Source organism: Ixodes scapularis, unplaced genomic scaffold, assembly GCF_016920785.2.
Source record: "Ixodes scapularis isolate PalLabHiFi unplaced genomic scaffold, ASM1692078v2 PGA_scaffold10__122_contigs__length_95168666, whole genome shotgun sequence".
Classification (NCBI taxonomy): Eukaryota; Metazoa; Arthropoda; class Arachnida; order Ixodida; family Ixodidae; genus Ixodes; species Ixodes scapularis.
The window spans coordinates 92,615,474-92,632,953 of NW_024609836.1; the positions used below are offsets into that span (position 1 = coordinate 92,615,474).

Below are 17,480 nucleotides of genomic sequence, written 5' to 3' on the forward strand. Positions count from 1 at the left end.
CCTATTTTTAATTTTTTTTTCAAGTTAGTCAATCAATGTTAATACCCAAGTTCATTCATTATCAACTTAATATCTAAAGATGCAAATGCGAATGAAAAAAAAAATTGGTGGTCTCATTTTTCTGTTAAATGTTTCGAGTAATTTACGTTTACGCCGAAATGTTTCCGCATCAATTCCAGCTGTAGCGGTAACTTTAAAATCGCGCGTCGAACACGGACTGCCCGCGCCATCTGTGTGTGACTGGTGGAACCCGGTACGAGGAAACATTCAATATGTCGCGTCTCGGCGACAGTTTTTTATCAATGAAATGCTACGATGGCGTTCGTGGTAATACGTTTTTATTGAGAGTGTTATCAGACGATGCGGTTATTTCTTCAGTGCTCTCGCACCAAGAGTCTGTGGTAAAAGAACCCGCAAACAAGAAAGTATACCTGAAAAAAACAAAGCAACAAAACAAACGTTATTGTTAATCATTAATCATCCTTCGCTTTGGGGTTATCATCAGGTACCGGTGAAAAGAATAGGAGATGAGGAAAAGCGTTAATGAGATTCTAGAAACAGAGCATTGATATGGTTACACTGCGAACACCGATAAATGCTCTACCTTTTTTTCCGTTTTGATCAATCAATTTTAGTTAGTAACAGATACATACAGGTATAAATCCCTGCATAAGCGTAGTGTCGCGACAGTGCATCGTCATATTTAGTTTCAAAATACATATATATTGTACCACAGGCCTCTCCCAAGTCAAAATAAAGGAGACAGTATGCACATGTCATTTCCCTATTTTCTCTTTAACCGCTCCCTGTACGATTTGTATATACATATATATATATATAGTTTCTTTTTTTAGCTTTTCAGATTTTTTTTTTTTTTTTAAAGCCGTGAAAATTACATTTGTGCGGTTTGTTCAGGTGAGTTATACGGCCAGGGAGACATTATGTGGGTGGCACATTTTTGTAATAAGTCGGCTAAATAATTAATATGTGTTAATTAAAATTTTATTTATTGAAAATATACATATGGTTCCAATTAGAATCTTACTGAGCGTCATCGAAAACCACTAAATCTTTAAACATTTTTAGAACGACTTGAAGCTCGTGGCAAACGCAGGGGCGCACCAAAGTTACCACTCGTGAAGCATATATATATATATATATATATATATATATATATAGATAGATATATATATATACCTCGTCGGATTATGCGATTTTACTTATACTTTTATTCTATATATTGCATCGAAGATTCAACCGACTCGTTAACATAGTGTTTCCACAAGAACAACACATATACCATTTTTATCTCTTCCTTTCCCGCTCCCCTTATTATTGTTCCTCGTTCCTTTCACATAACCATATTGCTGAACGCACTTGTTAATGCCCTTCACATTGAGCACATTAAGGTTGCTAATATTTGTAATAGAAGTTTATTGTACCATCTATGTACGGCCTCTAGATTTTTTAACAATATCGCGCAGACGCCGACCGCTCGACAGATCAGCGCCTTACCGCGGCGTGAAACAGCAACTCAGCGAGGCTATATGTCTTCTGCCATACGCGCGTAGTCTCTCTGAACTGCTCTTTCACGCCGCGAGATGGCGCTATCTACCGGCCGGTCGGCGTTCGCGTAATATTGGTAAAAAATCTGGGGGTTGTACATAGTATCATCTGATAGCTTTCCCTTTCTCGGTTAATACAAACGGTGTTTTTTTAACCTTTTTTGGGTTACTCATTGAGAAGGGTGGGCAGTATCGCTCCCAAATCGTCATGTGGTCTCAATCAAAAAAGGGCGTTTACCATTTTTGCCACTGTTATGGCACCCGAATTAGAGCATGATAACAATGCCATTTGGCTTTCAACTCCTTACCTGCACACACAACACACACACATAAAGAGGAACTTTCTTCGAATCATGCCATTTCAGTGATTCATACTTGATTACCGAGTAATCAACGTAAAATTGTACCAAATATTAAAAAAAAAAAAAATTCAATAAACTTTCCTTCGATAAACACTCACCTCAATGAGAGCAAAAGCAAACATTAGGGTTGATGTTACCGGATCCATCATCTGAAAGAGAAAAGCAATCATATATGCAACCGTTCTGATGCCTAGCTGTACGACAGTTATCAGATGGATGTTATGTCGTTCGCTTTGTCCAGGTATACAGTTTTCAAAGAGCTCACTGCATTCGACACAAAGTAAATGCTGTCTTCCGGGATGAGCTAACCATGTTTTAATCAACAAAATAAAAAAAAAAACACACACACAGACATACACAATATGCTACATAACTTTATGGGAAATTTTCAAAAAATCGCTTTTAGGATTAGCGAGCGATAAAGTTCTAAAGGAAAGAAATGAGAGAGAACAGACGGGCGACCTGGTGATATCTCAACATCTTGGAAATCAGAGTTCGAGGAACAAAAGTGTGCCGTTCTCCGTTCTCGGGTTTCCAGGCTGTTGACCCTTTCACAACTTTGGAATCTAAGCCCAACTTCATCAAATTTGGGAACCATGATGAGGCGAAGTTTCTTTGTGTTTACAACGATAACTTAAGGATAGATATCAGTTCTCCTCCCCCCTTCCCTCTTTTTTTCGAAATGATGTATTATCATCACGTGAAACCGTGACGTCACGGACACGTCGTGTCACGTGACGTAACGATGTAGCGAGACGACACGAGACATCCCGGTGGCATATGACATCAACATGTCAGGTGACAACGCTCGTCTGACCTCATCTATCTAGCAGATATAAATGTGTGCGTCACCCTCCACGCAGGGCGCTAGGTGTACATGTGTGAAAGACACATGAGGATACATTATTAGAGTTCGATAAGCTGTCGCTGACTACGTAATGACTGCACTCTGGATTCGCAGAGGGTCTCTAATCCGGACTCTTTTGGAAAAAAAATGTCGGCGAGGGATTCGACCACCGTGATTGGCCGGCGCCAAGGTTCAAGCGCGGCGCCGGCCAATCACGGCCGCCGGATTCCTCGCCAATTTTCTCGCCAAGTTTTGCTATTTTTCCGCGTTGTGAAACACAAGGTTAGCTTCTTTGAGCAGACGTCGTAAGCCTGCACAAAAATACAGTATGGGAATAGACTCGTAAATAATGGAAATAAAAAAAAAATTTCTTAATAAATACCAAAAAAAAAAAAAAAGAAGTTAAGTTTTGAAAGGTCGAATGATCCCAAGTGGCCATTACGTCAACGCCGACGGCGAACACGTTTTCAGAGCGCGAGCTTCTACACGATCTTTCCGCCTGCGTCGGCTACGAAGAATTCACTCAAAGGAATCGCAAAAACCGGTTTGGTAATGCGTGACCCTATACTTTAAGCCCAGTAATGAGGTATAGGTGGTGAATCATCTGTTTTGCGAAATTATTGAATAAAGCATTTACTGAATCAAAAAAACGTTCCACCTAGTGACAAAAAAAGTAAAATTGATGCTTGCTAAGTGGGTTAATATAAATGGCACAAAAAGAAACAGTCAGAGAAATTCGTTCGAATCTGTCCCTTCTATGGTTTCGATAAATCAAACGTTCAGATTTATCATAGCCACGAGCTGTTGTTGCCATTTTTTAATATTATTTCAACGAGAGGAAAAACGTTAAAATTCCATGACCTACAAAAAAAAATTTATATATATATATTTTTTTTATAATAACCGATGTATGGCATATTCAACAAATGCTCATACATTGCCTGTCCTAAATATAAATTTAACCGAAAAATGTTGTCTTACGCGTGGGTTTACAGCCGTCCAGACCGCAGCTCCGACAAGCCATAAAATATATGGCACCATCACGATCATCCAGGGAATCATCAAGGTGGACAGCTTCTGTTAAATTGAACACAACAAAAATGGCATTTAACGGGGCAAGCGTTTCTTGTTTTGTAAATTTAAATATAATTTACCAGTGAACCTTGCGAACTGCAACACAAAACAAAAATACAACTTAATGACAAATTTCTTTCTAAGACTTTCAAGGAATGAACGCAGTGATAAATAAAAATGGCGTTCCATAATAATATAAAAATGCTCCAGATTGGTGTTTTTCTTTTTACAGACAGACATGTAGCTTTTAACAATGAAAGAAAAGACAATGTGTAACTATTTTTCTGTCGCAAACTTCCACGAAGAAGTTCATCTTTTTTTTCTTTTTTTTTTTTTTTTTGTCAAATTTTTTTTTTCTTTATGAATGTTAAATTACCGAATTGTTCAAGCGTACTAAATTTATTCGCTGGTATTTGGCGTTGGAGGGGGAAGAAAAACTTCGAGGCTCGTCAAAATAAAAAGAAGACAGGCTATGTGATGCAGGCAACAAATATCCGTTTTACGTACATGAAGTCAATCCAATTGCGAAAGCAAAGTATTTAGTCGAAAGAATCAGCGTCTGGCTTTTACTTTATATGTTGTCCTTCCAACCGGTAGCGTGGCCGAGTGGTCTAAGGCGCTGGTTTTAGGCACCAGTCTCCCCGGAGGCGTGGGTTCGAATCCCACCGCTGCCAGACGTTTTATTGCCTGTATTCTAGAATTAATACACCTTTATATTGCTTACAAGTACTTGATAATCACCGTATTTAACACCTATCAAAGGCTATTTTTTTTTTTTTTTGTATGAATTATCTTGCTTTTTTCTCAGCGAAGTTTATTACTTTTGCGCAGCAAACAAGATACTTAGCGGCTTAGTTTCTCAGTACTCATTTAGTTTCTGCGTCGTTTATACTGGTGGGTGAGGCTTCGTAAATTGGTGAGGGCTTCGTAAATTGCAATAATCAAATAATTTTTTTTTTTTTCAGATATGAACGGGGTTGTGCGTAAAAGCTGCGGTGCGCAGAGTCCATGCCAGTCCACGTGCCCCTACGATAATTAGCTACGAGCGTGCAGGAAAAACATAAAAAGCAACATAAACACAAGCCGCATAAAGTAAATTTTTAAATGTTCATTGGTATAGAAACGCATACAAATTCGAAAAATATAAAAAAAAAGTTATTCGAGGGAAAAAATATGCCCACATTGTAAGAGAATAGACTACTTAAGGTAAATATAAGTATTACAAACGCTGTTTCACTAACGAGGAATGGTAACAAACCGAGCATAACGGGAAATGTTTATTCCGCGATGCAAGGTTGGTCAACTGTACGCAGAAATCTAACAAATCTAGCTTCAGTGACTTTACAGATCAACTATTTCTTTTTCGTTTGCCATGAGTCAGGTCAATCAAGAACAAACATCTACTCACTAAAGTTTATCAATAGCGTAACGTTTAATAAATGTTCTTAATGTCAATACTAATAATTTGTGTTTAGCATTGAAATTATTATTAGCATAGTGATTGAAACTGAAGAACCACAGGGTGTGACTTATTATTCATCGCACTTTCATTGGATGAGGACAGAGTGATAATAAAATGCCAGGAACTCGCCACGCCGGGCATTTCTACAGTTGTCAGTAACTTTGGCAATATTAACTTATTTTTATGCACTAAAGCACACTCACCTCTGAACATTAGAAGATGTTTCTCGAAGACTTCGCAAGGTGTTACATTTTTTGTATCGATTCTTCAATATTTAATTGGACTCATGACATCAAAGCCTTACGTGAATTTGTGTGAACGATATTATAAGATAATATAAAATATTATATTTTTATGCTATTTAAGCTTTCGTAGGTTCTACCAATATGCAATAGATAATCGTAATTCCATTAAACCTCTGCTACCATAACTCGTACGGTACCCGCCAAAAAGGGAAGCAAGGAAATGCACTGATCGCTTACATCGCCGACTCCTTTCAGGAAAAGCAGAGACGCAATCAGAAGCATCGAGGACATGCCAATCCATGTCAGGTGGAAATCGGAAAACTCTGAAAAGACATAAGATACAGTTACTTTGTTGGAAATGTTGTGAGGAGTCTACAATTGTCATCGAATTCAGGAAATCTTATAATAAAACAAAAAGCTTTTTTTTTTTTTTATCGACAGCACATGCAAATTAAAGATCACAAACCGTGATGACATCTAAACACAAACATTATGAAACAATTAAAATAGCAAATTGTATGCGCCTATTCCTGAAGAACACAAAATCCGAAATGTAAAACAAAAACATTCAAACTGCGTATAGGTGCTGAAAATGTGATTAAGACCACATCTTTCTGTACTATTTAATTGCGGAGTTAGTCAATCTCTTCTCATCTGCTTTTTTTTTTTTTTTTTTTTTTTCTCGGAAACTATATTGAGCGCATCTTACATATTCGCTTTTCTTTAGAAACAACACAGAGAACTGCACACGTTTCCCAATGATACTTGGCGACTTCAGGGTCACACATAGGGTCCATTACATTTACAGACCTAGCGCTGATGAAGTCACGTCTTATAGCGAAACGTCGGCTATAACGAAACGTCACCTATAAGGTTGCAAAACAAAAAAAGTTTTTTGCCAACCAGAGGACGAAATATCAGACGTCGATCAGAGCAAAATACTCTTCATCCGTCTCACATAAAGATTCACAGTGGTGCAGGACCGTTTAGTGAAGATGATACCTCCAACACCTAGCGTTGCTCATTTTGCTTCTCAATCGCTAAAAATTCGATATGCATTGCGTGACTCAACTTACAAAAGTAGAATAGTATCAATTCACTTCTTTGAACAAATACCTTACCATGAGACAACAAATGGTTGGGACACATTCACGCAATGTACTAAAGTTGTCGAATCTTCACACAAAACACGAGCTGGGAAATATACATACTCAAGATTTCACGTTTTCAAAACTTGCCGCGTTGAAACACAACGCAGGTTCTAAAATAATATTAATAGTACTATAGTAATAATAATAATAATGATGTACATGGGGCGATACAAACTCCAACAGTGGAAATCAGGAAGCAAGAAGAGCGAACATACTAAGCCAAGCCCTGCGTTTCTTACATTATCCATGACTGTATCAAGTATTGCATATTTCTTACCGGATTCGGCGTACGAGGCAGATCCGGCCAGGATAATCGCGATTGATTGAATCTGAAACAAAAACGCACGACAGCTATCAGATGTTGCCTTCCCAAACATTATCTGACCGACTTCTCAAACCATAAAAAGAATTTGCCCAGTGCGTGGAATGCTCTACTTCAAGACTCTGCGTGAACCCCAAGAACCCCTTAATATAATATTTTAAAAAATCGCGCATCTTGGACCTCCTGCGAGGGAACCTTGAAAGAGACGAAAACAAGCATCAGGTAAAGGTGTTCTGGAAAGGTTTGGGCTCGTGTTTGTGAGCACGGTTCAAACTTCCGCATTCTCATGAACCCAGTCAATTCGCCTACACTCCTATCTATCCCTTCTAGCGATTTAGCATTTCGCACTCTCAGGAGCTTGACGGTGTATGTACTGTCCTGCGATATGCTCTGAACGCCCGTTAATGGCATTCTTTGGAAACATTTGAAAACATACCGAAAAACGAGTTGTAGCGTGCTGCAATGGCCGCGCGATTTCACCGGCAAAAGGAGTGGGCGTCTCAGCGCACTGACATTATACGACCGTACTGGGTACCACAAAATCGTCTGATCGGAATTTAAGGCACGGTTGGTTTTTCGAGTGCACAACGTCACACGTAATACGTTAAATGTAGTTCTTCGCATCGCAGTTCAAACAAGGCATGAAAAACCAACTAGCCCAGTTCCAAGCACCATGGAATGAGGTGGAGGTTCTGAGAGTGTACAAAACAAGGTGGCGAAAATCAGCAAAGATTGTCTACATCGCAAAACAAATCTTTTGCTTTGTTTTAATGCGTACAACTTCCTTTTCAAGGAGGCGTCATCGTTTCATTGACATATTAAGATCCGAGTAATATATGAACTAGAACCATATCTTTGATGTAAGCTTTGATGCTTGCCGACCCTAAGATAATTCTAAAAATCAAATTGAAAAAAAAAGGACCAGCCATATACACACTCTAAGATATGTGTTTGCCAATCAGCCAATCACTGCAACCTACGGAGAGAGCTCGGCGACTGATGGACCTGAACATAATGTTTAGAAACAGAAAAACAGTTTGGAGAACATAATAGCGCTTCACGGCAGGGACGAAGGGTAGGAACGAGACAACACAATGCGCTAACTTCAACTGGTTTAATCGTCAGAAAATCAAAGGTATAAATACTCTGCATCATCGCGCCATTCAACCAATCCCAAGCCACGCCACTGATCGCAAGAACTGTATCTCTTTGTCTGCCAAATCGATCGACGCCACGCTGACACATCGATCCCCGTAGTTTCTTATCAGGTCCGCCTCTATAATTTCCCTTACCGTCTTATCTCTATGTTTTCTAATGACAGTGCACAAATTAAATTCAGGTTTGCACCCACAGTCATGGCAGTGCATCGACAAATGACCGTCACGCTGTCCGCTCACTTTTAGGTTGTGAGCGGACAGCGTGACGGTCATTTGTCGATGCACTGCCATGACTGTGGGTGCAAACCTGAATTTAGTTTGTGCACTGTTATTAGAAAACATAGAGATAAGACGGTAAGGGAAATTATAGAGGCGGACCTGATAAGAAACTACGGGGATCGATGTGTCAGCGTGGCGTCGATCGATTTGGCAGACAAAGAGATACAGTTCTTGCGATCAGTGGCGTGGCTTGGGATTGGTTGAATGGCGCGATGATGCAGAGTATTTATACCTTTGATTTTCTGACGATTAAACCAGTTGAAGTTAGCGCATTGTGTTGTCTCGTTCCTACCCTTCGTCCCTGCCGTGAAGCGCTATTATGTTCTCCAAGTTTCAGTACCAACTCGCCCAAGAATCCGCATTACTCAGAAAAACGGTGTCTGCACTGTGTGACGTAAACACCTGAAACGTGTGGGCAACCTGGGGATTCCAAGGGTTTGGCCCAGGAGGTTGCCCCTCCAAAAATCATGAGTGGTCATCTTCACCACGAGGGGGTCAAGGGGGCTCGGCCCCTGATAAAGGGCCGTCGCAGCGTATGCGCGGAGGCTGTTGGGATCGCGGCGCAGGCGATAGTGGTCATTGAATGTTTACGTGTTGGTGAACCAGTGTGCTGTGTCATTCCCCGAGACGGGTAGCAGCAAGGGAAATCCCACAAACGTTATGCTCGGTGTCAGCGCAGACTGCACCCACCCCCCTTTTTTGGTCTAAAGTTCTAAACATCATTTCAGCTCCGTCAATCGCCGAGCACTCCTTCCGTAGATTGGAGCGACCGTCTGTCCAAAGTTCTCTGCGGAAAAATATGCCCACAGGATCCTTTTTTTGTTTTGTTTTTATTGCAGGGTTCGATAGTAGCAGAGAGTGGCAAAAAGACTTACCACCGAGAGTAATCCAATGAGGATGTTGCCGGTCCTAAGCTCCAGAAATCCAAACACAGACTGCATCTTTCGTACGAGCTTTTTGCTCTCATCTGCAACCCCGCCGTGTGCTGTTGTTGTTTTGTTCTTCTCCTAGTCTTCACGACGCACTGTACCTCCGCTTCCCGGATATGACGTAGACAGTTCGCGATATCGCGAACGTCGAGTTCCACTTCCGTCTTTAGCAGCATAGAGCGTTCACGACGAGAGCTTCATTTCTGGGTGCAAACTCTCGGAAATTCCCGCGAATCTCATTATCGCTCCTCAACCAATGAAATTGCGACACTGACCGGTGAGAATCGTTAACATAATAAGCCACACCCCGCATTTCCTAACCTGTCAGTGACTACAGTCACTGACAGGTTAGGAAATGCGAGGCGTGGCTTATTCAGTTATTATGTTAAAGTTTCTTACCGGTCAATGCCGCAATTTCATCTTAGAGGGGCATATATTTTCAGTCATCTTAAATTGTGAGCGCACAAAATAAACAGATGATAAAGATGATGATGATGAATCATGGCAATTACCGCTGCCATTAACTGAAGGGATTCGAGGAAGATTCATACAAGCGTGTTTCAAGGACATCGCGGAGCAGTAATACGGGCCGAAAATGACTCGTAATTTGTTACGGATTACCGTTAAAAGTGCGTTTCAAATTCGTTACTACAATCGACACGGAAAAGAAACAAACAGGATATCATCTGAAATGAAACTACACCGAAAGGGTCAAAAAGCCTTTGAAGCAGTCGTGGGTCTTCTTAAAACCTAAAGGTCCAAAGTTTTATATATAGTTTCACGAAGTACAGTCTCTGACAATACGAAAGGCCCATTCGCCGAGGCAGTTAATTCGCCATTGCTAAGCACGCTTTAGTCGGAGCCACTTAAATTTTTAGAGAAAAAATTGAGCGAGGGTTCGTTTATTTTGTTGCAACAAGTGATCTGGGATTCGCCAAAGCAACTTCATCTGCACACTGCACAATCATCAGGTGAGCACGTTTTAGACGCTGCTCAAGGAACCAAAAATTATTTTAAAAAAAATAAATGCAAATAAGCTGAGTTTTACTCGCAAGAGAATGCTTTCATGTTTAGTACACCTGAATGTTCGGAAACGTGAGGATTAATTAAATCATATCGTCAACACCACGTGAAAAACCCAGGTGGTCTACGTGCGCTTATAATGATAATTATATTGAAGCTATGAAATATAGAAAACAATAAAGGCTTTTGGAAAGTCCGCACCAACACCTGTTCCCCATTGCTTGATCACGTGCTTTGAGCATATATTGGGCACGAGTGCTGACGTCAGCGCTCGGCAAGGACTCGGATCCAATCACGCGCTTCGTGCCCAAGGGTTGATGGATGCTAACGGCTGTGCCCTTTATATCGGGCGGCAGCTTGCGCCACCTGGTCTAGTTGTACGTCATTCAGTTCACCCTAGATAATTTCCTCCAGGTTTTCAAACTCTTCTTGCCAATGTTGCTTGATGAACTTTTGCGAAGTATTTTTCATGTAGCTTAATATATTCCCCAATGGGTTTATGCAGTGCTATTTACAATACCTGTGATGCCCTAAATACAAAACGGTGCAATCATTCTTTTTTTTTTTTTTTTTTTTTTTTTTTTGTTGCCGCGTGAGTTATGAGTTGTGAGGAATGTTGCACTGTTTGATGAGTCAGATAACAACGAAAGGATTGTGAAAGAAATTATTTTATGATCGGCTAAGAATGTCTACAAATATGCTGCGAAAGTTGTACTGCGAGTCAAAACTAAATGATATATTACTTGTTTCATTACTTTCCAGGTGAAGTTAGAAAATGCAGTTGCAGTATACAAGCAGAAGCGAAGTTCTAACGGGTCGACCTAATAAATCTCGGTAAATGGGTTCCTTCCCAGTCTTAAGTTGGGCGAGCACAGAAAACAATTATTTAGAGCTGACGTGTTGAGCGATCAACGCGGCTATAAGCGCCTTCCCAGCGATTATCATCCATGCCAAAAGTGACGAGTCACTGGACTGTTGACGCATGCACGGCATATGATATGCTACACAAGAGTGCTCCCACAATTGGCACAGTGTTTTGGGCCGAACTTTGGCTTCCGTCTGGGAAGTGAGGGCCTCAGAAAGCCAACAGAAGACGTGGTAGAGCCAAACTTGACCTTCTTTAGCCAGAGTCTGCAGGTATCTTGGCCCTAATTCGCCAAACAAATGAAAGAGTTAAGCTTCACTTTCAGTTGTTCAGTTTTTTTTTTCTTTGTTTTCTTTATCTGTTAATTTTGGTTTAAGCACTGAGTGCCAGATCTAGACTTCCCTGCTAGTTCTTCGCTTCATACGTGGCACCAAGTCTGGCACTTAAGCAACTATGTGTCAAACCAGAGAAACGCCACAAAACAAATTCGGCAGAGACACTTAAGGCTGCTTACGTGTAGGAATGCGAAAGCCTTCCTACACGGAGCGCATTCCTACAAGCAACACGCCACGTCCTTTCGCACACGGCGCACCGGCGGTAATATCATCACGCTCCCCCACTGCGCATGCGCGGCGAACGCTGCCAGCTTCACGACGGTTTCCGTGACGAAGCATTGCGTTGCTGTGCTTTTCTTTGTGTTTTATTGGGAATGGGAATTCAGGGGCCGTTTTTCTGCTGCAGACGGTTGCGGACAACGGGTAGAGACAACGCCACCTTCGCTCTATGGGACAGTTAATGCTTTAGCATTCAAAGGTACTCTGGAACACTAAAGCCTTTGAGAAAAACCGTTTTAGACTCAAGCTAGGCTCCTAGGATTGCCAAGCTTGTGTCAAATTGGGCTTTTTCCAGGTATAGGCTACCTGGGCCATTGCGCACGTATAGATCCCAATAAAGATGGCAGCGTGCAGAAACTGTTTCTTGCGAGGGTCTATACAAGGGGTGGTTTATCCTTTTTCTGTTTCTAATTCGTGTCGCAAATGTAACCCGAGTTTAAGGTGGGAACTGGGTGGTTGGTGTACACGATACTCACAACGAAACTATAAATGACGTTACTAAAGTGTTGCACAAAATAAGAATTTTGACCCGAGTAATCGCTGAACTTCATTCGATTGATTATTACCATTCATTGGTCTGGTCTGTAGGTTGGCGACATTGTTAAACTATTTCCAAACCCTAAATATAGAAATATACATTCGGGAAATGCAATTCCCAATTCTCTTATAGGTATAGAATGGAGTAAGTTTTAGACAATTCTTTATTTTTGTCTTTTTATGCGATTGGTGGTGTCAAATTATGGGAGCGAAAGCAGCGTTTTACTGGTAACTTCACGAAGTAGTTATGTAACTAAAAAAAAAAAAAACGTTAGATGTGCGGTATTTAATGATAAAAACACCTTAGTGCTAAAAAAAAGCGCTAAGGTGTTTCACTGATCCTTTTTTTTATTATTATTATTTTTACTGAAGAAAGATAGAAAACGGAGCGGAGAGTTAATGAAAAACAAATACTATCCAGAAACAACCTAAGCAGAAACTACAGTGTCTCTTTTAGACAATTTATTTATACGTATTTTTGTACAAGTTACCAATAGAACACTATTTCTTAAATAATGCAGAAAATGACAAGCTTATGAGATTAAGTTTTACCGACAGACTGACAAAGTCAAAGTATCTACACTTCACTCACTTTTCCCACCCATCATAATAAATAGCAGTATTACATACATACATTCCATTCAATTCGACCAATCACTCCGCTAATAAAGCAATCGGCGATTAATCAATTAATCGAACGATCGAGAAGTCATCTGATTCATTTCGTAGCTTTAACCACTACTTGTTCCTAAGTCAAGAAGCAACGAAGATAAATGTCTCGTCCCTTTTCGCGAAAATTAAGGCCGTTACACTGATGTAAGGAAAAACTAACTAGTCACAAGTGCGTTACTTTAACTAGCTGTGTTAACGACTAATTAAATCCGGCTATTTCATATGGCCTGCCTCATTAACACCCCCAAAAGTTGGCAAGAAGAGGAACGATGGAGAAGCAATAAAACGATAACAAACATAACGCAAGAGAACTGAACGAGCAACCTTCACACCAGAGATGCCAACCGAACCTTACAGAGCGTTCTCCCGACTTTATCCCTACAATAGCACCATAACATCAAGAACAAACAAACAAGAACCAACACCGCGCAGTTTTGTCTCCTTTTCTTTTTTCGCACAGCAAAGAACGGTCGCTATTTCTGGAACCGCCACACCACACACACCCCTCCCAGTCTTCGAAAGCCGCCTTGGAAACTTTTTTTTCTGCTTTCGAGACTGTCACACTCTTCGTTTGCGAAGACTCGGAGCGTGAAGGGCTGGGTGTTTAGGGAGAGTTTTTCTTTCTCGTTCCTTGTCTACGCCACATTTTGTCCGATTTGTCACTCGCTTGGTGCGAGACTAGGGGATCGACTCTTCGAGACTTCGTCAGAGCAAGCTCGTTGCAGCAAGTCGAGCGTCCACCACTATAGACTTCCCGTGTTGTCCCCCCAACTCTTTCGCGAAAAGCGTTTGGGTAGGCAGGATTCAACGAAACGGAACAACACCTCGCTTCCTCAACTAAAGCGGGTGAGTGGAACTTTCGCCTATTGCCCCCCATTTTCTACCTCGGGGGACGCAGTGACGTACACCGTCTGTCATAAATTAGTCGGCTCCGAAGCTGTTATGTCGTTCGCTGTTGTTTTTGTTTTTGTTTCTTTAAAATTCACCTCAACGAGCTCAGACATACACAAGTTCGCCAACTCTACCAAAACACGGTTGACTGAACGAGTCGCAGCAGTGCTGAGTTCGCTTTCGATTTCAGCTGGCGTAATTTACGCTCGGTGTTTCTTTATGATTAATACCATTTTTGATTTCTTGTTTCTGTTGCATCTTCTGGGTGTTGTATACGATTTTGGTTCCACCAGCCGAACCTCTTCAAATGAACAGTACGTGCGCCGATTGTGCTTTGTCGCACCACACGTGAGCAGAGCACACTCGTTTGTCGCAAGTTGACGACAATGCAACTTTGTAAATACTGTCGACAATAGGAATAAGTCTTTGCGTTCGTCATGTCTTAGAACACACTTTTATAAACTTTGCCGGCAGCGTGAGTCACATTTATTTAGCGTTCCTTTTTTTGTTCCATATAGTATCTGTATTTGTTTGCATTCGTGACTTTTTGTATTCATGCAAACTTCTATTTTAGTTCTGTTCAACGTAACCTTCTGTGTGCGTCATTTTTTTTATTAGCACACTCTATTCTTTATGACGCCCTCTCTATGTAATGTCCCTTCCTTGCCTTTAAAGGTATTTAGATACATAAAAATGAATATATATATATATATATATACTATAAAGACATGTACTACTTCATATACTATGAAGTAGTACAATATACTACTTCATATACTGTGAAGAAGGTTCAAGGGATCAGTTCTATTAGCTTCAAGTTGCGTGTCCCTAAAATTTTCGGAATTTGTCATGCGAACAAAACGTGACCACGAATATATATTTCAATGTACTTAACATGTCAGATCCAGCAAATCAGCCGGGTAAGTTGCAAGCTTCAGAGCGTCGGCAACTTTTGTAGAATTGGTAGGGAAAAACCGAATTGCAGACAGCAAAACAGAGGATCTCAGGAAGATTTTTTCCTTAGATTTTTACTTCATTTTAAGGCTACATAAATCTGCTTCTGACCCTCTGAGATGTAATGGCCCCCATGATCACGTTGTTAGAAGCTGATAAAGACACGTTTTCAAGGTTTTGGCCTACGGGTTTACCAAGAAAACGAATTCTCACACTCTGCACAAATCCGAAGAGAAAAACAAATAGTCACAGAGGTCTATTTAAGGTTAAATAACAAAATAAATTGCACTTTATGGCAAGCAAAATAAACACTGAAGAAATAAAAATACCATATCGCGAGGTAAATAAATGATAAATAAGTAAGGGGTCAGTGGCCACGTTCATATCGGGTTTGTGCTAAACCATCTGGGAATTATATAGATATAGGGAACGACCAAGGCGGCATAGATGTCATACACACGGTAAAAAAATAAAGTAGAAAAACGCCGTCAAAATTCGATTAAAAATAAAACTCGGAAACATCAACACACACAAAAAAAAAAAATTAGTTGGCAGCGGTGGGATTCGAACCCACGCCTCCGAAGAGACTGGTGCCTTAAACCAGCGCCTTAGACCGCTCGGCCACGCTACCGGTGATGGGAGAGGATAAAATATGTGCTTTTTAACAATGATGGGCGCAAAAAGTTTAACTAATGCTTTTGTTGCATATTTATATTCCTAATTCAGCCCGAGTAATTTTTTTTTTCTATTTTTACATTGTTTTTTTTTACCCGGATTTATTATTTATATTTCGGACTAAATGCACTTGACGGCTTTCAAGCAAGAAAAGTAGCGAACAGTGCCTGCCAGCTTCATCGAGTCACCAAAAGATGGCCGCACGACACCGCCGAATATCTGAGTGCCTAGATCACAGAGTGGTTCCCACAACTCGATTGCGATACGAGCTGCGAGGAGGTGCGAAGCCGTTGATCGTCTGCATGCATCTCGGCCTTTCCACCGGTGTTTTTCCTCGTCATGGAACAACGCAACGCATGCACATCTGCGACCTATACGTCCGCCATTAAACTGCAAATGGCTTTCCGTGGCTTCAGTTGCTCCCTCTCTTAAACCTGGGCTCTCTATGAGTATCGACATCGACTGCGAACGGCAACGGGAGGTGGGAGTTGGCTACAAGCTGCCGTCCGCCAGCTGTAAACAAAATAAAACGAACCCACAACAGCTGACACATGGAGGCCTCTCTCCCGCGGCGAGATAGCGAACAGCGCAACGGCGGAGTGCCGTGTGCCGTCGTCGCGGCTAGTTGCCCCCCCCGAGGTCGGCAATCGCGACGCCGGCGTCGCCCCGTTCACGCATTCGGTAGCCCTGACTGGCGTTTCGCCGTTGTTGATACTGCTAACATTTGATGGAAGAACAACGGCTGCATCGACGGAGTACTCCACGGTGAGTGCACCAAGCGTGTAGCGACTGTGGGACTCTATCTCGTTCGTAATAAGCGTTTACTTGGGCAGATCTCTTGACACGGAAAGCGACTAACCCACACCTGCCGGGCTGGTTAATTAGTTCAATGTTTTGTCGCTAGGGCGTTGCAATCGCGCGAGGCGCGCTATTTGAACGGTTCTTAGGATGGACTAGGCGTGCTTAGTCGTCAGAAAAAGATGGAGTCTGGAAAAAGGTGTATAGTTATGATTATTAAGGCACATTCATTACCATTTAAATTAAACTGAACTGTAGGAAATTGGAAGGCTCATTCGAGATTTGTGCGACTTCAAAATTGGAAGAAAAAGTTTACTTACTATTGTCTCGGCGTCACCTGATTATTATTTATTGTGCGGCTAATTAGTAACTCAGGGTGAAGTCAAAACTCCGCAAGACTGAGTTCACTGGAAGTATCAGAAGATAAAAGGAATCACGGAAAACATAATTTGATATAAACTACGATTGTGTGAACAAGCCTTCAGTATCGCCAGTGGCGCATACTCTGCACTGCCACAACAGAGTCGGAGAATGAGGTTTTCGTACTCTAAAACCTTAGTTACAACAGTTCAGTGTGACTTGTGCCAAATACTTAGCAAAAGTATTTAAGATAAGATACTAAATACCCATTTGAAAATGTATTTAGAGTAGTATACAAGTCACTTTCAGTACCAGCTATCTTGAGAAGAGTATAAATACTTTGAAAAGGTTAGTGAATCACAGTCGAAGGTACTTGGCAAGTATGTTTGAAGCTGGTAAAGTGAGAATAAAAAAGCCAGAAAAGGGTGCTGTATTTGTGACGGCCTTGCTGAAAATCGCATTTCATTTTGATATGACTTTCGAGAAGCACCCTAGCGGCTGTAATTGAAGTTTACTTTGAAATAATTCGGTATATGCAACAAAATGGGTACCGAAATGTTTTAGGAACAGACAAGACTCAAAAAAAAATAATAAAAGGTTGAGGGGGTTAAGAGGGAAACACAGGAAACAGAGGAGAGTGCCCACGAAAACCGCTTCGAAACCCCCCTTCCCTGCCCCCTTTTACACCAGTTCAAATC

General features: G+C 41.2%; 2 protein-coding genes and 2 non-coding genes across 4 annotated transcripts in view; 2 read left to right on the forward strand and 2 right to left on the reverse strand.

Annotated features, from left to right (window-relative positions):
* Positions 1-365: 365 nt before the first annotated feature.
* Positions 366-9,630, reverse strand: LOC115316805. The gene is made up of 6 exons (XM_029976301.4): positions 9,340-9,630; positions 6,984-7,035; positions 5,793-5,878; positions 3,756-3,851; positions 2,026-2,076; positions 366-431 (listed from the first exon to the last, which is right to left on the reverse strand). The coding sequence occupies exons 1-6, from the start codon at positions 9,403-9,405 to the stop codon at positions 375-377; spliced, it is 408 nt and encodes a 135-aa protein (XP_029832161.2). The 5' UTR covers positions 9,406-9,630; the 3' UTR covers positions 366-374.
* Positions 4,441-4,522, forward strand: Trnal-uag. The gene has a single exon. It is a non-coding gene; the product is annotated as a tRNA-Leu (tRNA).
* Positions 9,631-15,498: 5,868 nt separating the features above from the next.
* Positions 15,499-15,580, reverse strand: Trnal-aag. Its single transcript has one exon. It is a non-coding gene; the product is annotated as a tRNA-Leu (tRNA).
* Positions 15,581-16,183: 603 nt separating this feature from the next.
* The window catches only part of LOC115316804 (N-acetylated-alpha-linked acidic dipeptidase 2), a 44,810-nt gene continuing 43,513 nt past the window's right edge, over positions 16,184-17,480 (forward strand). The window contains exon 1 of the mRNA XM_029976300.3: positions 16,184-16,389. Within this exon, the coding sequence (XP_029832160.2) occupies positions 16,352-16,389 (38 nt within the window). The 5' untranslated portion in view covers positions 16,184-16,351. The remainder of the gene's footprint in view (positions 16,390-17,480) is intronic.

Excerpts from the sequence above, each read along its gene's own strand:
- LOC115316805 (XM_029976301.4), bottom strand. The coding sequence starts at position 9,405 with ATGCAGTCTGTGTTTGGATTTCTGGAGCTTAGGACCGGCAACATCCTC. Across the intron at positions 7,036-9,339 it reads TCATTGGATTACTCTCGGTG|ATTCAATCAATCGCGATTAT; the intron begins GTAAGTCTTTTT and ends TTTTTGTTTCAG. Across the intron at positions 432-2,025 it reads TTGCTTTTGCTCTCATTGAG|GTATACTTTCTTGTTTGCGG; the intron begins GTGAGTGTTTAT and ends TGTTTTTTTCAG.